Genomic DNA, 24851 nt, shown 5'->3' with positions numbered 1-24851 from the left:
AGCATGCCAATTGTACGCTCCCTCAAAACTTGACAATAGTGGCATTGTGTTGTGTGACAAAACTGCACATTTTAAAAGTGGCCTTTTATTGTCCCCAGCACAAGGTGTACCTGTGTAATGATCATGCGGTTTAATCAACTTCTTAATATGCCACTGTCAGGTGGATGGATTATTTTGGCAAAGGAAAAATGCTCACTAAAAGGGATGTTAGCAAATTTGTGCAAAAAAATTTGAGACATAAGCATTTTGTGCGTATGGAAAATTTCAGAGATTTTTTATTTCAGCTCATGAAACCAACACTTCACATGTTGTGTTTACATTTTTGTTCAGTGTATATACACACACACACACACAGACAATTTTAGAGAAGACAAACAAAATGTTATTGTTCATTCTATTCTTAAAGGGATTGACCAGGGACAAAGTGCTTCATCTTAGACAAATATAAAATCTATACTATATTACATTTTATACTACGCTATGTGCAAGTGTGAAAATCTACAGCAATTTTTATGTAAATCATCCTTTTACCATACAAAAATGTACAATATTTTTTTTACCCAGTTCTTCCCTTCAGAAACGTCAATTTCAGCAGGTGTAATCTTATCTACAGGAAAATATTTGACCGTGACACACATTTATGTGAAACATAGATGATTGTTTACAAAGAAATTGTGCAGAGTTAATAAACAGCTATACACAAATAGCATATACTTCTCATCAAAATGGCTAGATGAAATCGACATGGCTGAGTATGATAGGAGTGGTCTATCGACTGGCATTCTACCATGTTTCTCCCACTGCATGATCACACACACACACACTCTGTTCTCTGGAGCTCAGCAAAGAATCAAAAACACACTCAGGAATAATTCAGACAACATGGCTCTTACAACACATACTATATGTCAAGCTTTGGTCTAGTGACAGGAATTGTCCAGCAAATGTTAATTTCCTTCATTTAAAACTATGACGATGATATAGAGATGATTGATTTTCCCTCAACCAGTCAATCAAGTTCTTTCATTGGTTAGGGCAGGAAAATGCACCACAGAGCCCTCTAGTGTTCATCAACATCCACTACAACCAGAGAGAAAGGATGCGCCAATGAGTGAATGACAATAGCATTCATCTTTATACAGTATGTTGGCAACCTATGTGAGTCAAAATATTCTGCTGGGATTACAATTTAATTGACATTCCCTGTGACTGAGAACTAAATCTAACAATGCTGGATCGGTGTGTGTTGGCAATGTAGTGTATATGTATATATTAGGTGGAATACGTAAATAGGCAGTGGTCCAGCCTCCAGATCCAGAACTCTTGGCTAAGCAGACTTCATAGTTATGTCATCTGATATTGACTCAGTCTAAGACTTCTTCAGTGAGAAAATATTGAGATAATGAACTGATATGATTACACAGCCTGCCACTGAGCTCAATCTACCCTCAGCCCAAGTGCATGTATACCCGTATGGCCAACTAAACGAAGGTTAGTGCTGCACTCTCCCAACTGATTGAATTGTCATCTCGCATATGTGTGAGGAAAAACAACTACTACTTGGTCTATGCCAGAAGCTTCCAATTGTTTTAGTGTTTTGCTATGGATGCAAATGGCTATAATGGAAAGGGTCAGTCAAGAGGTGTGGGACCTGATCGTCAGGGCAGAGGTGGGGATGGGTCAGAGGGTAAAGGTATACTAGGGATATGGAGTCAGTGAGCAGTAAACAAGTGTTGACATCTACCTGCTACAGGTAGGTGTCATGGCTATCCGTACCCGCTACAGGTAGGTGTCATGGCTATCCGTACCCGCTACAGGTAGGTGTCATGGCTATCCGTACCCGCTACAGGTAGGTGTCATGGCTATCCGTACCCGCTACAGGTAGGTGTCATGGCTATCCGTACCCGCTACAGGTAGGTGTCATGGCTATCCGTACCCGCTACAGGTAGGTGTCATGGCTATCCGTACCCGCTACAGGTAGGTGTCATGGCTATCCGTACCCGCTACAGGTAGGTGTCATGGCTATCCGTACCCGCTACAGGTAGGTGTCATGGCTATCCGTACCCGCTACAGGTAGGTGTCATGGCTATCCGTACCCGCTACAGGTAGGTGTCATGGCTATCCGTACCCGCTACAGGTAGGTGTCATGGCTATCCGTACCCGCTACAGGTAGGTGTCATACTCTGCGCTGCTCAGGCTCTGATTGGAGCCAAGCAGGGCTGTGTCTTTGAGGAGGGGGGAGGGCTCGCTGGGTTCAAGGTAGGCTGCCACTGGGGTCGGAGAGCTGTTTTTCTTCCCATTCTTCTGCTCTTTGGTATTTTTCCTTTCCTTGTCCTCCCCATTGCTCTTGGTTGCCAGGGGCGACTCAACTATGATGGTGGGGTTCTGTCTCAAGTCTTGGCGACTGGGCGGCTCGGCAGCCATGATGGCCTTGGCGCCGTGCATCCTGGGAAGGGACTTGCAGTGCAACTCACCCCGGGTCTCCTTCCAGCGCCGCACTGATGCCAGGTGCTCCTTCTCAATGTCCCGCTCTGACACCGGCAGCTCTAGAATCTGGGACAGAGCATAAGGAGTAGTGGTTAACCAGTGGTCTGGTCTGGAAATCGTGACTGTAATAGTGTTTTATTAAAGTATCACTAGGTGGCAGCAGGGTATTTTTTTCAGTTTACACCACAACCCTTAGCATGCAATGTGGCCATGACAGTCTCGTCATTCTCAGCTATTCTTAAAGTGACTAAAAAAACATGACACTGAGCATTCTCCAGTAATTGATGTTTCTGTTCTATAAGTATGGCTGTGGGTGGTTGTACCTCCCGCACTAGAAACCCCTCCTGCATGTAGCGTGTATCTATGGTCTTTAGCAGCTCCATAGTCTCATACTGGCCCTGACACGTCTTCAGCTTGTCCTGGGAGCCCAGCATGCACTTCAACAACACCAGGCCCACCCGGAAGATGATCTTCACTCCTGGACGAACACACACCAGACAGCAGTGGTGTAATGTGCTTAAGTAAAAATATACTTTTATATACTTTACTTTTACTTTTAAAAAACTACTGAAGTAGTTTTAGGGTATCTGTACTTTACAAGTTATATTTATGACAACTTTTACTTCACTACATTCCTGACACTCAAAAAGTACTCGTTACATGCTTTGCAGGACAAGAAAATGGTCTAATTCACATACTTATCAAGAGAACATCCCTGGTCATTCCTACCGCAGACTCACTAAACACATGCTTAGTTTATGGGCATGTGATGAAAGAAATAAAAAAGCTTAAATAAATAAAATTCTCTACTATTATTCTGACATTTCACATTCTTAAAATAAAGTGCTTGATCCTAACTGACCTAAAACAGGGAATTTTTACTAGGATTAAATGTTAGGAATTGTGAAAAACTGAGTAACACTCCTGAGACAGGTGTGTGTGTTCCTTTGTATGTTTCAATGTGTCTATGATGTACCCTACCGTTCAAAAGATTGGGGTCACTGAGAAATGTCCTTTTTTTTAAAAGAAAAGCACATGTTTTGTCCATTAAAACAATACATTGATCAGAAATACAGTTTAGAAATTGTTAATGTTGTAAATGACTAGCTGGAAACGGCAGATGGCAATTTCTCACATGGAATAGCCTTCATTTCTTAGAACAACAATAGACTGACAAGTTTCAGAAGAAAGTTCTTTGTTTCTAGCCATTTTGAGCCTGTAATCTAATATACAAATGCTGATGCTCCAGATACTCAACTAGTCTAAAGAAGGCCAGTTTTATTACTTCTGTAAATCAGAACAGTTTTAAGCTGAGCTAACATAATTGCAAAAGGGTCTTTTAATGATGAATTAGCCTTTTAAAATGATAAACTTGGATTAGCTAACACAATGTGCCATTGGAACACAGGAGTGATGTTTGCTGATAGATATTCCATAAAAAAAATCAGCCGTTTCCAGCTACAATAGTCATTTACAACATTAACAATGTCTACACTGTATTTCTGATCAATTTGATGTTATTTTAAGATGGACAAAAAAAAAAAAAAAAGTGTTTTTCTTTCAAAAACAAGGACATTTCTAAGTGACCCCAAACTTTTGAACGGTAGGGTATGTAATGATGAGTATGCAGCGTGTGTATGTTTCTGTCTGTCAAAAGAGCATGCCTCTCAGAGTGCGCTCATGTAGACATCATTTAATGTGTGGAATGTCTCTCTCACCCTCACAGAGGAACATGTCCCAGACGCGCAGCACGGAGACCCAGGGCAGGGTTCTGGAGAAGGCACACATGAACCACTCCGTCATGTACAGGATGGGGTCCAGCTTGTGCTTCTTCAGGTGGCGGTGAGCCAGAGGAGACACCCGCTTCAGCAGAGTAAACAGGATCTCTCCATCCAGCTGGATCGCCTCCTACAGGAGCACCCAGGAACAACAGTCAGAAAGGAGAGCAGACTACTTCCTCTGTTAAATCTAATAGTTGCATTATCTGGACCACATTGTCTGGTCACCCGCTCACTCAGGGTTTTATGTCATTAGCATGTCACGGTCACAGACAACAAGCTACAGGTATGCAATGACAGCAGCCATGCCAGCTAGAGAGCTGGCCCAATAATATGTACTGCAAGCCTGCATTTCAACATGATTGTCACCTAAAATTGTACAGCTTTTCTTCTCCAAGACACGGGTGTTCCTGACAATGATAAACATGCTGAATGAATGTTTCATTTTAGTGACAGGTAAGTTCTTTGAGTTAACCCAATTAACTGTATCCCATATGCCTGATCTTTAAACCCTAGTAAAAGACCTCACCCTGTCACAGCCAACAGTCAGCAAATTCTCTAAAGCACATGATCTTGGGTCATTGCATTTTTGTGTCAATGTGTTCTTTTAGAGTATAAGTATGAGTGAAGGAGAGAGAATGTGTATGTAGTTTGAAGTAACGTGCATCTTACCAGCCCTGCACTGTAGTATCCGGGAAGGTACTTCTCACAGATCTGGACCAGACCCCAGAATGCATCCTGTCAATAAAGCACAAACTTAAATTAAACATGCAACATTATCAGAAAATATTGTGGTGTGAGTAACAGTATGTGTGTGTCTGTGCAGGCTCACCTCAGCAGGCATGTGCATTAGCAGCACAGCAGCAATGGGAGCCTGGGCCTGGCAGTAACCCTCCTCTGGCCGGTGCAGAGTATAGGCCTTCAGGACACGGTAGAGGTCCTGCTGACTAAATACATACGGTAGTAAGCACAATTCAGTTACTGAAAAATACTGAGACAAAGGCACAAGTAACACCAACAGAAACGATGACAAACAATGTCCCATTCACATTGCTTACCCATGGCCTCCTCTTGCCACAAACATCTCATGGAAGGGGAACTGTCTGTGGAGGTCCCTCTCTATCACATCCACCCACTTAGGGTCTCCTGCCTGGCTGTCCAGCTCCTTAAAAACAAACACAGCTATTTACATGCTACACTATGTGTAAAATTATAAGTGTGTGTGTGTGTGTGAGACAAACTGGTATTAACGGTGGACGGTAGTGAGTAACCTCAAATTTGCCCTTGTGCTGCTCCCTCTTCACCTTTCCTCCAGACAGGTAGAGCCACGCCCGGCCTCTCAGAGAGGGGGGTATGCCCTTCTGACAGCGCAGCTTCATCTGGGGATAGGGAGTTAGTGCTACGGTTACAGCCACTCATTATCATGCACGGTCAGATCAGTTTAAAAATCACAGGAATTCCATCAGTGTAATATATTAAAATATCAAGCAAGGGGGACAGGTTGTTCAAGTATGTTTTCAATGACTTTCCTTCTACAGTTCATGACCTAAGGACTTTTCTCCAGGCTGGTTTGTGTACACTGTGTGTGTAATAATAAATGAGCTGAGTTACACATTGCAAAACAGGTGGGCTGTGGTGACTGGAATGTGACCTGACAGGTACATACTGTAGTATCCAAAGCAGTCAGTCAACAGGAGTAAAAGGGGTGACACATGACAGCTTGCAAGGCTACCTTAACATGCTTCTAGAAAAGACCAACACAGGAATTTGCTGTTATCGTCAGCAATGGGATTTGTGTAGATCAGCCAGTGTTTGACTGACTTACCTTCTTGTGTCTCTTTGCCATCCACTTGTCCCAGTTGTTGAGCATGTCCAGCCATTTGGCCTCCCTCTGCCTCAGCACCTCAGGAGGGATGTTTTCAGCTCTGTGGGAGTCAGGAAGACAGACCGACCCAGGGTCACACTACAGAGACATACATCTGTCTCTCTAAACAAACACTCAGGATTTTATTACTTTAGACATGAAAAGAAAAAAGGTAGTCAAATGGGCAACCAGACTTTTTACATCGACCCCACACCCCTTTGTTTTACACTGCTGCTACTTGCTGTTTATTATCTATGCAGTCACTTTACCCCTACCTACATGTACAAATTAACCCGACTAACCTGTACCCCCACACACTGACACGATACCGGTACTCTCTGTATATTGCCTCGTTACTGTTATGTAATCTTGTTACTTTTTGATTACATTTTTTTACTTTGAGTAAATATTAGCCAACAAAGCAGTTAAAAAAATAAGAGTTAAGGGCTTGTTAGCGTTTCATGGTAAGGTTGTTGGTACCTGTTGTATTCGGCGAATGTGACAAATACAATTTGACTTGATTGTCAACACAGACAGTGAAACAAGAGGTGAGGGAGGGAGGGCCGGGGGCCAAACAGGAAGCGCCATCCATCACACAGGAAGTTGTCTTGAAGAAAAACAAAAATACAAGCTGCTTCCTGTTGCTTTTTAAAATCATTCGACCAGAGGAGCACCAAGTCTGGAACCAACAGGACCCTGAACAGCTTCTACCCCAAGTAGTGATGGGAAGTTCAGCTCTTTTTACCAACCTTGATCTTTTTAGGTTGTTAGATCAAAATAATTAAATCATTCAACTACTGATTTTCAAATAAATGAAATGAATGCCCAGAGCACGCAGGACTGCCTACCAGTGAACAATGAATAAAACACTTGAAAAAGAGTCATGATTCTACAGGCCTCTCATTCACTTGTCCTTCACCATAGAGGCTAATTTGATCTGTCATTTGTAACTGACTTGTAAAAGTGTGCTTTAAACAAATGTTCATTTGTTGACTGTTAGGCATACAAATAAGATAATTTCTTGATACATTTGAGACGAGATCTAGTTGCGGCCGCAACCAGACTAGATTGTGAATGACACGGAATGCATAGCTTGACTGCCGTGAGAGTGAGTCGCTCAATATAGTTTGAACTGCAGCCCCCCAAACGATTCATTACCGAGTTAAAGTTTGTTGAGCAGAGGTTGTGTATGTTTTGGTTCTACAAAGTTGTGTCCATCATAATAATTAATTGCATTCATTTTTGCACCATGCGATCAATTATCAGTTCTAAACATGTATTTTTCTTCTCTATGCTGCCTGCAGCATGATCAAGTTTCCCTAGCGGACATGATAGACAGTTGCTGGTCAGAGCAAGTCTCCAGAGGCGCTGAGCCGGACGACCATGTATTTATCCTGCTGCAGAATTAATTACGGCCAGCTGGTGAAATGAATGACTTAAATGAATGAGTCACTCAGAAAAAAATAATCTTGACTCGAGTCAGCAAAGAGTCGTTCAAAAAGAACGACTCATCCGTGAACTGCACATCACTACCTCCAAGCCATACAAGACCGCTAAATATCTACCTCCATTTACCCTTTTTTGCACCAACTCTTGATGACTATGCACACACACACTGGACTCTACCCACAAATATACTGTACTTACACCAACACACACAAAAGCTGAGACGATAAACTGAAAAAGATTGACAACGACTATACCGAACACTTATCGTGGGCATTTTGCTGATATCGTTCACTATGATAAGTAGCCTATACTAGAGACATATGGGTGACTTAATGCGAAAATTGGTAGCTACAAACATTCAAACTAGTAGTTTAAAAGGGTCATAAAACAAATATAGTTTACATTTAATGTTGTACATGTCTTGTTTTGCACACTTTGTACAAAATAATAAAATGCAGTACTACAGGATATTTCTTAACGTAGCTCTTTATTAGCTAGCTATAACTGGCATGTTCACCTATCGCCAGCCAGGCTCAAACGACCATGACCTAACCATTTGGGTGGTCTTAACCAATCATAGCACAGTATGATATGGCGGTAAAATGCATCCAATTACAATTCTGTATGTTTACACACATGAATATTACATCCCCCTTCTTTTAAAACAAAAGAAAAATGTTTACATATTCTAAGCATTTCTTTTGAATACATGCTCTGTAGTTTGAACTCAAGGTAGGTAACCATTTATATTGCATACTACACCAACTGCATCAATAATCCAACAGTTACTTTTCAAATAAGGGATACTCAGCAACTCAGCTTTCACTGTAGAAATAACATCTTAACATTTCAAACAAATACAATACCAAAGCATTTCAAGTGAACTTTCAATAACAAGTTTACAGTCTGGAACTCTTTTAGGGCAGCGATCCGCCTACACCCTTTGACATTTCACAAGTCTAGGACAGCTCTGGGCTTGACCTCTCTTCCTGACCTTGTGCGATATGATGCTGAGCATGCTTCCGTGTCAGTCAACAGTTCTTGTGGTGTTGCAGGATTTAGCGAAGCCTACAGCTCATCAACAGCTGGGCAGGTGATTTGAAGTCGTCAACTGGAGTGTTGCGGTGTTCAAGGAGACTGAGGTAGGGGTCTCTGTCTGCTTTTGCTTTGTCCATGAGTCATTTAGCAATCTGCACCGATTTTTCAGCAAGGTCATTACTTTGAGGGTAATGTGGGCTTGTGGTGACATGTGTGAACTCCCATGCTTTTGTGAAGGATTCAAATTAATTTGATTTGTAACAGGGCCCATTGTCAGATATTAAAGTCTCTACAATGCCATGCCTGGCAAAGGCTGCTTTCAGCTTGTGTATCACAGCTGCAGATGTGGTGCTGTGAAGCTTGTCGAGTTCGAAGTATCTGCTGTAGTAGTTCACTGTTACGATGTAGTCCTCGTTGTTCCAGGTGAACAGATCGGTTGCCACGACCTGCCAAGGTCGGTCTGGGATACAGTGAGGTAACATCGTCTCTTTGGTGTTTGAGGGGCGTCGTTCAAGACATATGGTGCATTTACCAACGATGTCCTCTATTTGTTTGCACATTCCAGGCCAAAACAAAATGTCCCGTGCTCTCCGTTTGCACTTTTCCATGCCCATGTGTCCAGCATGGATCTTTGTCAAAATCTCTGGAAGGAATAATGATTTTCTCTCCTTTGAAAATTATTCCGTTGATCTGTGATAGTTCATCACGATGGTTCCAGAATTCTGAGACGCTGTGAGGACATTTTCTCCTCTCCTCAGGCCATCCATCCTGTAAAACTTTCCTCAGCTGTGTGAGTTGTGAGTCCTTTTCTGTTTCTGCTTGGATCTCCTTCAGTTGTGTGTCACTAACTGGTAAGTTTATGTACACAGTGTGCACTTGCATGTGCACACTGATTCCACAATGACTTGTCGTCCATATATGTACTGATGGAAACGTTTACATCCGAACAGAATGGCGTAGAGCTCCTTTTCGATTTGAGCGTAGTTGATTTCACAGTCTGTGAGAGATTTCGAAACGTAGCCGATGGGCTTTCCTTCTTGCAGTAGCACTGCACCCAGTCAATACTTCGACGCGTCCACTTGGAGTCTGAGCTCTTTGTCGGGGTCGTAGTAGGCAAGTATTGGTCCTGGTTCTCTCGTGATCAAGTCTTTCACATTCTTGAAAGCAATGCCGTGTTGCTTGTCCCAGAGAAACTCATTGGACCAACCTCAGTTGACCATGCCAAGCACTGTTTCCAGCTCTGCACGGTTCTTTGGTGGCTCCATTTCTTTTACTGCTAAGATCTTCTGTGGATCTGGCTTGATTCCAGTCGCTGTGAGAAGATGTCCGAAGTAGCTGACCTCTGTAGCGCCGACTGTGCTCTTCTCGGGGTTGAGCCGGACTTTTGCAGCATCGCGCTGAGGTTTCGGTCGTGCTCCTCTTTGGTTCGACCATAGACAAGGATGTCGTCCACAATTGCCACAACTCCGTCGAGGCCTTCGAACACTTCGGCGATCTTTCACTGAAACTCGTCTTGGGCTGAGATAATCCCAAAAGGCAGGCAACGGAACTTGTAGCGTCTACACGGTGTGTTGAATGTTGTGAGCTTAGATGACTCTGCTGTGAGCTTGATAGCCCAGTAGCCTGATCTAGCGTCCATGACACTGAAGTAGTGTGCTCCCGCTAGCTTGTGTGTGATGCCATCTAGCGTTGGTAAAGGGGGCATTTGATAGCCTTGTTCAAGTCTCTTGGGTCGAGACACACCCGGAGCTTGCCTGTGCGTGGTTTCGCCACTAAGACTAACGCGTTTACCCAGTCAGTCGGTTCTGTAACCTTGGTGACTATGTCAGACTGCTCCATGCTCTCCAACTCTTTCTTCAGACGGGCACGGAGAACAAGGGGAATCTCTCTCGGTGGGTAGACCACAGGGGTTGCATCTGCGTCAAGGTGGATGGTACATTCTCCTGGGAATAATCCTATTCCTGTAAAAACATCAACAAACTCCTCCAGTAAATTGTCTGTCTATACTAGTGCTGTCACTGATAAAACTAGCTTGATGGGGTCCATGTCTAAACATGTTTCAAGACCAAGCACTGCAGGTGCTCTAATGTCAACATAAAATTCTAACATCATGCCACTTTCCTTGTATTTGCATTTGAAAGTGCATGTGCCTTTTACTGGGAGCTGTTCACCACCATAACCTAGTCAGTCTGCGCGTGGTGGGCTGTAGCTCACACTCCGATGTCAAGCTGTGGTACTTATTCAGAGGAATAATGTTTACTTGTGCACCAGTGTCTAGTTTGAACTTTAGCTCTGTGCCTTGTGTTCCGATCTCAATGTCAGCAAAGGCTTGCTCTGTCTCTGATATTTGACTTTGTGTCACTGAATCAATAAACAGTTCATTCATTGACTCTTTGATTGACATTAAATCTTCACTCACTGTGTGTACTGTTTTTCCACAGTAAGCTCTGCACACTTTTGCAAAGTGATTCCATTTACCACATTTAGTACACTGTTTGCCTTTAGCTGGGCAATTTCCTTGTTCGCCATGCACTTTGTATCCACATGTTTTGGGGCGTTTTGAGTCCGTGTTGCTCTGTTTTGGAGTTGTCTCTCTCTCCATTCTAAAACGCACTCTCTGTTCACCGGAAGTGTGCTTTGATGTCTGCCTGACTGCGTGCACTGCTTGTTCACGTGCTGCCGCGCGAAATGGTTTTCATCTGAGCCTGTGCTAGCTCGTGAGATCTGGCTATGTCGATAGCTTTGTCCAGCGTTACCTCAGACCCAACATTCAAAAGTTTCTCACTCACGGTGAGTGTAATCCAAATACAATACGGTCCCTGACCATCTCATCCTTGTTTGCATAAGCACAGTCGTTCACAAGCAGACACAGCTCTTTCACAAACTGTTAAAAAGACTCGCTAGCTCCCTGTACTTTCTCATGGAATTTGTACCTAGCGAAAATCGTATTGGTCTTCGGCGCAACATAGGCTTCAAAACGATCTTAGTATGTTTTCAGTACTTTTGATTCAGCCTCGGTAAGTGTACATGTGTAGTAAATTCTCTCCCTTTTTCACTGATCCAGAGGAGGAAGTAGCTGCATTTTTCCTCTCCTCCTCTGTCCTTCAGAGGACCCGTGAACATTAGCTCCACATGCTGTTTGTACTTACGGCATGCATCTGGTAAGTTTGTAGACTCCCAGTCCATTCGAGGTGAAGGAATTCCAGAAAAATCTATCTTTTAAGACCTTTTACTCTGACACCATGTCTTGTTTTGCACACTTTGTACAAAATAATAAAATGCAGTACTACAGGATATTTCTTAACGTAACTCTTTATTAGCTAGCTATAAATCGGTATGTTCACCTATCGCCAACCAGGATCAAACGACCATGACCTAACCATTTCGGTGGTCTTAACCAATGGCGGTAAAATGCATCCAATTACAATTCAGTATGTTTACACACATGAACATAACACCCCCCTTCTTTTAAAACAAAATAAAAATGTTTACATATTCTAAGCATTTCTTTTGAATACATGCTCTGTAGTTTGAACTCAAGGTAAGTAACCATTTATAGGTGGGGGGGGAAATGAACTATATTCTGGTAATCTGACTAATTGAACATATGCGGTGGTACTTAATGAATATGATGTCAGTTCGGTTGTCATCGGAGACATTCTCATCAATGATAAGATGACAAACTCTACAGTGGAAAGTCTACACATCCGAGTTATCGGACTAACATTGAATTGTTGTTCAATTTAAATGTTTGAATATGAAATTATTTGTGATGGGATGAAATGTAGTGAGATTTGGGTTTTCATAAGATTGAGCAGAGCCCTATCAGTGGCCCGCCCCTGTGAAGGGACATGGGCTATAAAACTTTTCAAACACGCCCTGCTCTCCCTTCGTATTTAAGCCCTTGACGACAATGTAACCTCTTGTTCCGAGGACGTGAGGACGACGGTCCGATGTGAGAATGGTTCAGATAATAACTACAGAACGAAGCCAACATCCGCGTGAGCTTTGGTTGCGAATGGTATGAACTTTGAACTCTTATTCACTACAGAAGTAATACCTCCTAGCCGTTTAGTTAGCGACAGCCGCTGCAAATGAGGGTTAGGAAGGAACAGACAGAGTATCCTGTCTACCACTCAATGACGTTACTACAACGTATTCAATTTACCAGCAGACATTCTTCAAAAGAACAAAGGACTCTGTTGGGCAACACGACCTTCCATCTACCACCAACCTACCGAAGCGCAGCTCAGAGTAAATATTTATCGCATTTTCCTTTTCCAAATGGGCAGTAATTTAGAATGCATAAGATACTGTATTTACGATAGCACAGCTTCGCCCTTTGTTCCTCAGTCTTCCCGCTCTTTCACTCAAACCCAGCCCCTTTTCTTTTGTATAACAAGCTGCCAGGGACGTTTTCCTTTATGATGTAATTTGTAATCAAGTTATGATTTAATTATGTGTAATTCTATGTGATTAGTTAGGTATTTAGTGAATAAATAATTAAACCCAATTTTGTATTGCTGGTTCAACTTGTTAGCCAGGGTTTGTGCAGATAACCAAGAATTTACAACTTTCAGGTGAGACTGAATTAAGATGACGATTAATATTGACAGCTATTGATGTAAAATATTACTAGTTCTTTAAGAGTTAATTCGGAAGATAACAGCTCTATAAATATTATTTTGTGGTGCCCAACTCTAGTTACTTACATTTACATGATTAGCTCAATCAGGTAATATTATTTATGGAGAAATTATTTTATAGAATAGCATGTCATATCACTTAATCCGGCATAGCCAAAGTCACAACACTAATCACTTTACCCCTAACTATATGTACAGTGCCTTGCGAAAGTATTCGGCCCCCTTGAACTTTGCGACCTTTTGCCATATTTCAGGCTTCAAAACATAAAGATATAAAACTGTATTTTTTTGTGAAGAATCAACAACAAGTGGGACACAATCATGAAGTGGAACGACATTTATTGGATATTTCAAACTTTTTTAACAAATCAAAAACTGAAAAATTGGGCGTGCAAAATTATTCAGCCCCTTTACTTTCAGTGCAGCAAACTCTCTCCAGAAGTTCAGTGAGGATCTCTGAATGATCCAATGTTGACCTAAATGACTAATGATGATAAATACAATCCACCTGTGTGTAATCAAGTCTCCGTATAAATGCACCTGCACTGTGATAGTCTCAGAGGTCCGTTAAAAGCGCAGAGAGCATCATGAAGAACAAGGAACACACCAGGCAGGTCCGAGATACTGCTGTGAAGAAGTTTAAAGCCGGATTTGGATACAAAAAGATTTCCCAAGCTTTAAACATCCCAAGGAGCACTGTGCAAGCGATAATATTGAAATGGAAGGAGTATCAGACCACTGCAAATCTACCAAGACCTGGCCGTCCCTCTAAACTTTCAGCTCATGCAAGGAGAAGACTGATCAGAGATGCAGCCAAGAGGCCCATGATCACTCTGGATGAACTGCAGAGATCTACAGCTGAGGTGGGAGACTCTGTCCATAGGACAACAATCAGTCGTATATTGCACAAATCTGGCCTTTATGGAAGAGTGGCAAGAAGAAAGCCATTTCTTAAAGATATCCATAAAAAGTGTTGTTTAAAGTTTGCCACAAGCCACCTGGGAGACACACCAAACATGTGGAAGAAGGTGCTCTGGTCAGATGAAACCAAAATTGAACATTTTGGCAACAATGCAAAACGTTATGTTTGGCGTAAAAGCAACACAGCTCATCACCCTGAACACACCATACCCACTGTCAAACATGGTGGTGGCAGCATCATGGTTTGGGCCTGCTTTTCTTCAGCAGGGACAGGGAAGATGGTTCAAATTGATGGGAAGATGGATGGAGCCAAATACAGGACCATTCTGGAAGAAAACCTGATGGAGTCTGCAAAAGACCTGAGACTGGGACGGAGATTTGTCTTCCAACAAGACAATGATCCAAAACATAAAGCAAAATCGACAATGGAATGGTTCAAAAATAAACATATCCAGGTGTTAGAATGTCCAAGTCAAAGTCCAGACCTGAATCCAATCGAGAATCTGTGGAAAGAACTGAGAACTGCTGTTCACAAATGCTCTCCATCCAACCTCACTGAGCTCGAGCTGTTTTGCAAGGAGGAATGTGAAAAATGTCAGTCTCTCGATGTGCAAAACTGATAGAGACATACCCCAAGCGACTTACAGCTGTAATCACAGCAAAAGGTGGCGCTACAAAGTATTAACTTAAGGGGGCTGAATAATTTTGCATGCCCAATTTTTCAGTTTTTGATTTGTTAAAAAAGTTAGAAATATCCAATAAATGTCATTCCACTTCATGACTGTGTCCCACTTGTTGTTGATTCTGCACAAAAAAATACAGTTTTATATCTTTATGTTTGAAGCCTGAAATATGGCAAAAGGTCGCAAAGTTCAAGGGGGCCGAATACTTTCGCAAGGCACTGTACATATCTACCTCAATTACCTCCTACCCTTGCACATCTACTCTGTACTGGTACTCCCTGTATATAGCCATGTTGTTTTGATTGTTATTCACTGTGTATTTATTCCTTGTGTCTCTTTTATATACTTTATCTTTATCTCTGCATTCTTGGAAAAGGACTCTTAAGTAAGAATTTCACTGTTACACCTGTGGTTTACAAAGCATGTGACAAATAAAATTAGATTTGGAATTATACTGTGTCATTGTTCTCATTATATGTAGCCTCTCCTTTTTCTCAGCGATGAATGAAAATAACTCCCTGTTCACCCACGACTGCATGGCCAGGCACGACTCCAACACCATCATTAAGTTTGCTGACGACAACAGTGGTAGGCCTGATCACCGACAACGACGAGACAGCCTTTAGGGAGGAGGTCAGAGACCTGGCCGGGTGGTGCCAGAATAACAACCTATCCCTCAACGTAACCAAGACTAAGGAGATGATTGTGGACTACAGGAAAAGGAGCACCGAGCATGTCCCCATTTTCATCGACGTGGCTGTAGTGGAGCAGGTTGAGAGCTTCAAATTCCTTGGTGTCCACATCAACAACAAACTAGAATGGTCCAAACACACCAAGAATGTCATGAAGAGGGCACGACAAAGCCCATTCCCCCTCAGGAAACTAAAAAGACTTGGCATGGGTCCTGAGACCCCTCAAAAGGTTCTACAGCTGCAACATCGAGAGCATCCTGACCGGTTGCATCACTGCCTTGTACGGCAATTGCTCGGCCTCCGGACGCAAGGCACTTCAGAGGGTAGTGCGTACGGCCCAGTACATCACTGGGGCAAAGCTGCCTGCCATCCAGGACCTCTACACCAGGCGGTGTCAGAGGAAGGCCCTAAAAATTGTCAAAGACCCCAGCCACCCCAGTCATAGACTGTTCTCTCTACTACCGCATGGGAAGTGGAACCAGAGTGCCAAGTCTAGGACAAAAAGGCTTCTCAATAGTTTTTACCCCCAAGCCATAAGACTCCTGAACAGGTAACCAAATGGACTATTTGCATTGCGTGCCCCCTCCCCAACCCCTCTTTTACGCTGCTGCTATTATTCTCTGTTTATCTTATATGCAGTCACTAAGTATACATTCATGTACATACCACCTAAATTGGCCCGACCAACCAGTGCTCCCGCACATTGGCTAACCGGGCTATCTGCATTTTGTCCCACCACCCGCCAACCCCGCTTTTACGCTACTGCTACTCTCTGTTCATCATATATGCATAGTCACTTTAATGATACCTACATGTACATACTACCTCAATAAGCCTGACTAACAGGTGTCTGTATATAGCCTTGCTACTCTTTTTTTCAAATGTCTTTTTACTGTTTTATTTCTTTACACACACACCTTTTTTTTTCTTCGCACCATTGGTTAGAGCCTGTAAATAAGCATTTCACTGTAAGGTGTACACCCGTTGTATTCGGTGCACGTGACAAATAAACTTTGATTTGAAATAGGTTGTGTGTTGTAGGCTACATAAGTAAAATAAAACCTAAGCGGAGGCACAGACCTCAGACTTATCAAGCATACAAGGCAATAGAACATACACAGATCTATGAACACACATACCACTGTTGTGTCACAGTGGCAGCAACTGTGGTAGCCATAGCATCATTAGTCAAAGAACAACATGCCCTTCCCCTTCCAATGGAGCAAACCAAAACAGCCAGAAAAGCCTGGTGCAGAATGCACAACAAAAAGACAATAATAATAGACAGTTTGGACAGGCTAAAACTAACAAGCTCTTCGCTTAAGAGGCTCTGACAAGTCTGCTTTGTTTAGACTTTTTACATTCATTCTAGGGACTGCCTCGCAGTCATTAGTCTACATCCAACAAAATGGACCGAACACTTAGGCCTACATTCTCTTTCAAACTCCAGCAGATCATATGACATGACAGATACTAGGAGATAAAAACCCCAGAGTGAAAGACAAGGGGTCACTCATGCTGTGCAAACAGCAGTGCCTCACACAAGCACCTGCTTTACAAGGTAGACAAATACCAGGTAGTACAAAGGGCTGAGTGCAGCACAGACAGACAGTGATTGGCATTAGCCTGGCTGAATTAGTGCAGACTATCAGATTACAGTCATCCCAGGTCGAGGGTGACCTCAGGAAGCTCTAGGTAAACAGGGACAGGTGTAGTCCAAATACTAGCATTTTGAGCAATCGCTCTCAAATACAAAATACCATACACAGTTCAGAGTGCTGGGATGTGGCATCCTTTTTATCACATCTTGACACTCTAGGGGGAGGGGCCTGTCATTGGTGGGGGAGGATCAGCGTCTGATCTCTTCCTACTCCTCAAAGGAAATGAATCCTCAGACAAAACAGTGGAACACTTGCCACAGCCTGTGAAGGACACAGAAAACAGGAAGCTCTGAGAACATTCCCCTAGTTCTGCCCACCACCCACTCCTACTCCTGGTGCTTGTCAACCAGTCACAGGGGGCCTAAACACAAGAGAAATGCACATCACAATAGGTTGTATGTAGAGTCAGAAGACGTTTGTTTGGACCAAGTGGTGACACATCAGGCGGTATTCTGATTTGCAGGGAACCAGCGGCACATGTTGAACTCAGTGGCTAAAAGCCATAGTAGTCTAGAAAAGAAAATGTCTGTGTCCGAATACCTATAAATACCCATACTTGTGTTCTAAAGGCTTCTTGGGCATGCAGGAATTTTAATCTGATCCTAAAGTCTTCTTCGACTCAACAACTCAATTATCAGCAGACAAATAATTATCAATAAAAACAGAGACATTGTTAAAAGATTAACGCGGAGGAAAAACACCAGGAAAGGACGGCTTTCCCATAGAATTCATTTAACATTTTGGGACAAAGTAGCGCCCCAATTTACACAAATGACAATACACGTCACTCAATTCAGTGCTTCCTAGTTACATGTATTAAAACGAGGAAAATCTGGAGAGTCCTCTACTGATTACAGATCCATAACTTCAATAAATTGTAACAAAATAATAAAAGCTCATAAGCAATAAGAATGGCAAAAGTATTACCCAGACTTGATACATATCAAACAGGGCATATTAAAAATAGACAAACAAATACAATAACATTTCACTTTAATACAATATGCTAAAAAACAAGGTATAGATTTATCAATAACGGCTGGTGATGTCGAAAAGGGTTTCGACCCTATTGGATGGCCTTTTCTATTCGAAAAATAGAACATTTTATATTTCAAAAATGTAGTATGCTTTAAAGGGTAACTCTCGACCCCAATTTCAGCCTTTACCCAACCCCTTCAAGTCAAATAAAAAATGCATTCAGGTGAGAAGTTGTGGGTGGGGGAGACTGCTCATAAATGTTAAGTTTAGGGGTGGGTAAACAGTTGTACCTGATCCCAACACTTTCTCACTAAATCATACCAGAAGTCCACTGGCACCCTCTGATAAATCAAGTTTGCTCACGATGCACATAATTCAGCTTTGGACAGTAACCGCACATCTATTGCCACTTGTGGTATAAGTTCAAATCCTTGAAAATGTGGACTCGCATGTATTAGGGAATTGTGTTTGGAAAATAAGTGCAATCATCACCGTGAAAATTAAGATTAGTGTCTCAAATCAATCCAACCCACATTTCAGTACACATTAGCTCTTTTTCCAATGGTCAAAGGAACTCAGACTGATCTTGGGCACTGTTAAAAAGATATATATATATATATTTTTAAATACTACCAGGGTTACCCCTCTCGCAGGTACGCCTTCACTTTTCAGAATTAAAAGTGTTTGGGCACGGGATGAATACTGTAAATAATGGGATCAGAACTCACAACCATTGAATTAGTGGACTGCGCCACCAGTCTGGAAAAACATAAAACGAGTCAACATGACCACCACTGTCATCTATTTCTTTTTACGATGGATGTAGCTACCACAGGAGGTTGGTGGCACCTTAATTGGGGAGAACGGGTAATGACTGGAGTGGAATCGGTGGAATCAAATACATCAAAAAGCATGGTTTCCAGGTGTTTGATGCCATTCCATTTGCGCCGTTCCGGACATTATTATGACCCGCCGTTCTTCCCTCAGCAGCCTCACTGGTAGCTACGAATATAAACAATCCTCAGCCTTCAGATGTGCATGAAGCAGTAAGCAAGAACTGTGAATTTGGCCTTTTGAATTTTGCGTCAAGCAAAATATATTGGCACAGTCCACTTACCAAGTCCATTGCCAAATAAAGCACACTCACCTGCTTTTATAGAAAGACTTGAGGTGGTACCACCCAGCACATCTAGAAGAGAGTGCATTTCATACTGAAACCATCCCTTGAAGTGGTACCACCCAGCACATCTAGAAGAGAGTGCATTTCATACTGAACCCCTCCCTTGAGGTGGTACCACCCAGCACATCTAGAAGAGAGTGCATTTCATACTGAACCCATCCCTTGAGATGACATAAGTGTTCCTACATTACCATTTCAAATGGTTAAGAGTTGAAGCGCTAGGGGCAAAAAGAGATAAAACTTCAAAATATCTAACTTTTGTAATGAACTGTCCAAATGATGCCCAGAATTTGTGTTTCACTATAACTAAGCCTAAAACATGTGGTTTTCTATGTTGTTTCTTTGCATGAAAGTTATTTAAAGGCCCAGTGCAGTCAAATACCATTTTAATGTAAGAAAAATATTTGCAAAGTTAAAAAATATATTAGTAATACAATAAAAGGCTATACACAAGGAGTACAAGTACGAGTCAACGTGCAGGTGTACGAGGTAGTTGAGGTAATACAGTATTGTACATGTAGGTAGGGGTAAAAGTGACATGGCAATCAGGATATATAATAGAGTATCAGCAGTGTAACTGAGGAGTGTGAAAGTGTGTTTATGTGCAAGTCTCTGTGTGTGTGGCATCAATATGCATGTGTGTGAGCGTATGTAGTGTGTGTGTTGGAGTGTCAGATCTAGGATCCAGGTGTTCAGTCTCAGGCTCCTTAGCGTAGTGATGAGCTTGAGGACCCTATGGTGTTGAACACTGAGCTGTAGTCAATGAACAGCATTGTCACATAAGTGTTCCTTTTGTCCAGATGGGAAAAGACAGTGTGGAGTGCAATAGAGATTGTGTCATCTGTAGATCTGTTGGGGCGGTATGCAAATTAGAGTGGGTCTAGGGTTTCTGGGATGGTGTTGATGCGAGTTATGACCAGTCTTTCAAAGCATTTCATGGCTACAGATGTGAGTGCTACAGGGCTTTAGTCAATTAGACAGAATACCTTGGCGTTCTTGGTCACAGGGACTTTGATGGTTTGCTTGAAAGATGTAGGTAACACGCTACTGAGGAAGAGAATTGTCTTTTCACACACGTATTTGACAACAGTTGAAAATCAGATGAACAAGCTTGATTGCGCATTAGATGCCTTCTCAGTGTGGATGAGCATTATGTTCATATTTGTTCCTTACTACATTAGGCTATGTTTTTACTAAACAGTACATTCTAGATAGTACACAGTGGGCAATGTCATTTTAGTAAGTAGTAGGCAAGAAAGATTTCAGTCATCACCACTTAGAATTTTAATAAATCAAAAGCACTTTAAAATAGAGGTCGAGCGATTATTGTTTTTCAATGCCGAAACCGATTATTGGCGGAAACAAAAAAAGCCGATACCGATTAATTGGCCAATTAATCGGTATTGATTTATATATTACAACAATACTGAAGGAACAATGAACACTTATTTTAACTTAATATAAATCAAATCTAATTAGTCTCAAATAAAATATGCTCAATTTGGTTTAAATAATGCAAAAACACAGTGGAGAAGAAAGTAAAAGAGCAATATGTGCCATGTAAAAAAGCTAAAGTTCCTTGCTCAGAACATATGAAAGCTGGTGGTTCAATATTCCCAGTTAAGAAGTTATGTTGTTGTTATTATGGTGTGTCGACTATTTCTCTCTATACCATTTGTATTTCATATACCTTTGACTAACGGATGTTCTGATAGGCACTTTAGTATTGCCAGCATAATCTCAGGAGTTGATAGGCTTGAAATCATAAACAGCGCTGTAAATCAAGCATTGCTAAGAGCTGCTGGCAAACGCAGTAAAGTTTGAATGAATGCTTACGAGCCTGCTGCTGCCTACCACCGATCAGTCAGACTGCTCTGTCAAATCATAGACTTAATTATAATAAAACACATAAATTGGAGCCTTTGGTCATTAATATGGTCAAATCCGTAAATTATAATTTCGAAAACAAAACGTTTATTCTTTCAATTAAATACAGAACCCTTTCATATTTTATCGAACGGGTGACAACCCTAAGTCTAAATATTGCTGTTACACAACCTTCAATGTCATAATTACGTAAAATTCTGGCAAACTAATTCGCAACGAGCCAGACGGCCCAAACTGTTGTATATACCCTGACTCTGCGTGTGTAACAGTATAGATGTGCTGCCATCCTGTTAGAAGGTAACAGATTATTTTATTACAATGGTTCAATTGGATTTTCATTGTGTGCAATGGTGTTTTTTGCCCCCTAGTGGATGTTTCTGGTACTTAGAAAGACTACGCAAACAGGAAGTAGAGAATTTGTTCTGCACGCATAGAAGCAGCTACAAACAACGCTACGGTGCAGGTCTTTCATTGTAGTTATTTCTTGTCACGCTTCAGCCTTGGAAAATATTTGTTTGTAAGTTCAATTCAAGCATTTAGCTAATGATTATAATCTTGTTATTGATAGAGTTGCTTACGTATCAATGTTGGTTGCATTTACTCACAAATTGCAATGCTTTTCATGTATGCCGTTAGCAGTATTACTTTGCTCGTGCGTCATGCAAACGAATTGTAAAATATACAATACTGTAGTTTTGTTACTGTTCCTAGTGTAATATGCTTTGTTATTCTACATAAATGGTTGTACATTATTAGAGTAATGAAAGGAGCCAATTACCATATGAGTAACAATTAGCTATATGGTTTGGCATCATGCCTTAGCGCGTGCTTTGTATTTATCCAACTTCAAATGTATAATGTACAGCTACTGTCGGTGTGAATTGAATACTAAAGTATATTATTTTCTGTATTTTGCAGTTTCACAACATAAACGTTTTCAATATTCAATATTCAAGAAAAGTCACGCCTTGGGAGTTTTATTGAAGACTTAGTTGTTAGCTATCTGTCTAGTTTTGCATGGGAACGCAACTCAAGGGCAGAATAATAGACTTTATGTCCGTCCCCTCGCCCCGACCTGGGCGCGAACCAGGGACACTCTGCACACATCAACAGTCACCCTTGAAGCATCATTACCCATCGCTCCACAAAAGCCACAGCCCTTGCAGAGCAAGGGGAACCACTACTTCAAGGTCTCAGAGCGAGTGACGTCACCGATTGAAACGCTACCAGCGCGCACCACCGCTAACAAGCTAGCCATTCCCCATCCGGCTACACGTGCAATGAACGCAAGAGAAGTGACAATTTCCCTAGTTAATATTGCCTGCTAACATGAATTTATTTTAACAAAATATGCAGGCTTAAAAATATATATCTCTGTGTATTGATTTTAAAGAAAGGCATTGATGTTTATGGTTAGGTACATTCGTGCAACGATTGTGCTTTTTTTCGCGAATGAGCTTTTGTTAAATCATCACCCGTTTGGGAAGTAGGCTGTGATTCGATGATAAATTAACAGGCACCACACAACAAGCTAGTTACCTAGTAATATCATCAACCACGTGTAGTTAACTAGTGATTTTGTGAAGATTAATTGTTTTTTAAGATAAGTTTAATGCTAGCTAGCAACTTACCTTGGCTCCTTGCTGAACTCGCATAACAGGTAGTCAGCCTGCCACAGTTCTCGTGGAATGCAATGTAATCGGCGGCTAAAAATGCCGATTACGGTTGTTATGAAAACTTGAAATTGGCCCTAATTAATCGGCGATTCTGATTAATCGGTCGACCTCTACTTTACAAGGCAGCAGTACCCAGCCGAACATAACACACATTGGTAAACAAAATGAGAAAGGGAAAATGCCATACAACACAAAGGCTGTTAAGTCTCCATGGAAGCAGATTATGTACAATATGTTACAAATTCCAATGTGTTGTGGCTAACGTTAGCTTGGCGGCTAACGCTAACTAGCTCTATGAGCTAGGGGTTAAGGTTAAGATTAGAAGTTGGGTTAAAGGGTTTAGGTTAGGGAAAATCTTAGCTAAAAATGTCAAGGTTAGGGGATGGGTTCGCTAACATGCTAAGTTGTTGCAAAGTAGTAAATTGTTGTTAATTAGCTAAAATGCTAAAGTTGTCCGTGATGAGATTCGAACACGCAACCTTTGGGTTACTAGACGTTCGCGTCAAGTCTTAAATATGTAACCATACCAAAGATAACATAATAAAAACTTACGTTACGTCTAGTCTATGAGACCAAGTAACACTGAGCAAGAGGAAGAAATGTTTATGTTGGCCTCCAGGGATAACAAATAACAGGCTACTGATTAAAATGTGGATTGCATATTAGAAAATAAACAGTAAAGTGGCGTGTGAAGTCAGATGACAAGGGGTCAATCAAGTGACTAATCTGTAAGAAACTTCTTATGACAACGTCTTGACCATTTAGAACAGTCATGTCTGTCATCCACAGACGAACGAGCAAGCGACGTCATTTTTTAATGGAAAATTCTAAATAGATGGGTCATACTTACGATTGTTCTGAATATTGTTGTGCACCCCCAATAAATCCATATTTATCCGTCTGTCTCTCACTGGTATAGACATTTAGTTCCGAGTCCGAGCCGAAGAGGTTGCCTTCTCCATCTGTCAGTGCCAGACTTTCTGTCGTGCCCCGCAAACTTTTGCGGGACTCTGCTGACTTAAGTCCATTGCCTGGTTCTATTTTTGCCATTTAAACCACTAGCTCCCGCTAGCTTACTTCTTCAAATACAATTAGTCAACTAAACCTCCCATTATTTAATTGTAACTTTAGCTAGGTAGCTAGTTTTTGGTTGTCCAACATCTTGTCATAAACTGACCATGGCATCGTCAAAGTTAAATCAGTAACCTTGCTAGGTAGCCTTAATCAAAGCAACTAGCTAGTTATCTCGACTAACTAGTACGCTAATAAACGTTAGCTCGCCAACCAGTTAACGAAAATAAAAACAGAAAGTCAGAATCAATGAATGGCAACTAGATAGCTAGCTGGCTATGTTAGCCAACCGCTAGCACTGCCAGTGAGAAGCATGCCACTAACGTTAGCTGTTTAACAACAACAGCACCGCAAGTCAAAATACAAAAACCGGTATACTTCTAATGACGGTTCAGCCCGATAAAACCATTGAAATCAAATGACAATCAATCTCTCACAGGACTGGCACGTCTAAAGACTTTATGCGCAGACAGAAATTATAACCCAGATATGGCACAGGTCTTCTTCTTCTTCGGTGGGGTTTATCAGCGGTTGGCATCCAACGTGCATTACCGCCACCAACTGCTGGAGTGTGGGCCGAAGACAGGGAGATAATAAATCCTACCTGACAGCCCTGTTGCTTTAAAAAAAGACAACAACATATTTGAGACTATATCTAAGGAAGTTCTACTCAATAAATGCTTTAAACTAATTCCCTGTATCTCCATCTTCCTCATACGAGATCTCATCCTCTCTCTTTCCCGCTGATACTGCCCACACTGTAGCAACACATGCTCCACGGTCTCTGTTTCCTGGCAATAATAACACTTTCCTGTTGGATACTTTCCTATCACATTTAAA

The 24851-nt window shown here is 41.7% G+C and overlaps 1 protein-coding gene across 3 annotated transcripts; it reads right to left on the bottom strand.

The window, feature by feature from the left end:
• Positions 1–244: 244 nt before the first annotated feature.
• On the bottom strand, positions 245–24584 carry LOC110509912 (TBC1 domain family member 10A). 3 transcript variants are annotated; one of them, XM_021591128.3, is made up of 10 exons: positions 23791–24527; positions 20364–20424; positions 6091–6190; positions 5537–5644; positions 5324–5430; positions 5098–5212; positions 4938–5003; positions 4206–4395; positions 2811–2965; positions 245–2553 (listed from the first exon to the last, which is right to left on the bottom strand). In XM_021591128.3, the coding sequence occupies exons 3-10, from the start codon at positions 6133–6135 to the stop codon at positions 2164–2166; spliced, it is 1176 nt and encodes a 391-aa protein (XP_021446803.3). In that variant the 5' UTR covers positions 6136–6190; positions 20364–20424; positions 23791–24527; the 3' UTR covers positions 245–2163. The 3 variants fall into 3 exon arrangements, with proteins under 3 accessions (XP_021446803.3, XP_021446802.3, XP_090082894.1); XM_021591127.3 differs by lacking the exon at positions 20364–20424 and having other exon boundaries at positions 23791–24584; XM_090226768.1 differs by lacking the exons at positions 2811–2965; positions 20364–20424 and having other exon boundaries at positions 23791–24584.
• Between the last annotated feature and the right edge of the window lie 267 nt (positions 24585–24851).

This window comes from Oncorhynchus mykiss, chromosome 29, assembly GCF_057628025.1.
Source record: "Oncorhynchus mykiss isolate SJ-2025 chromosome 29, ASM5762802v1, whole genome shotgun sequence".
NCBI classification, from domain to species: domain Eukaryota; kingdom Metazoa; phylum Chordata; class Actinopteri; order Salmoniformes; family Salmonidae; genus Oncorhynchus; species Oncorhynchus mykiss.
Note: the sequence above shows the minus strand (reverse complement) of the source record. Positions and strands in the feature narration are given on the sequence as shown.

Excerpts from the sequence above, each read along its gene's own strand:
- LOC110509912 (XM_021591127.3), bottom strand. The coding sequence starts at position 23,990 with ATGGCAAAAATAGAACCAGGCAATGGACTTAAGTCAGCAGAGTCCCGC. Across the intron at positions 5,213-5,323 it reads GTGGCAAGAGGAGGCCATGG|TCAGCAGGACCTCTACCGTG; the intron begins GTAAGCAATGTG and ends GTATGTATTTAG. Across the intron at positions 4,396-4,937 it reads GATACTACAGTGCAGGGCTG|GAGGCGATCCAGCTGGATGG; the intron begins GTAAGATGCACG and ends GTGCTCCTGTAG.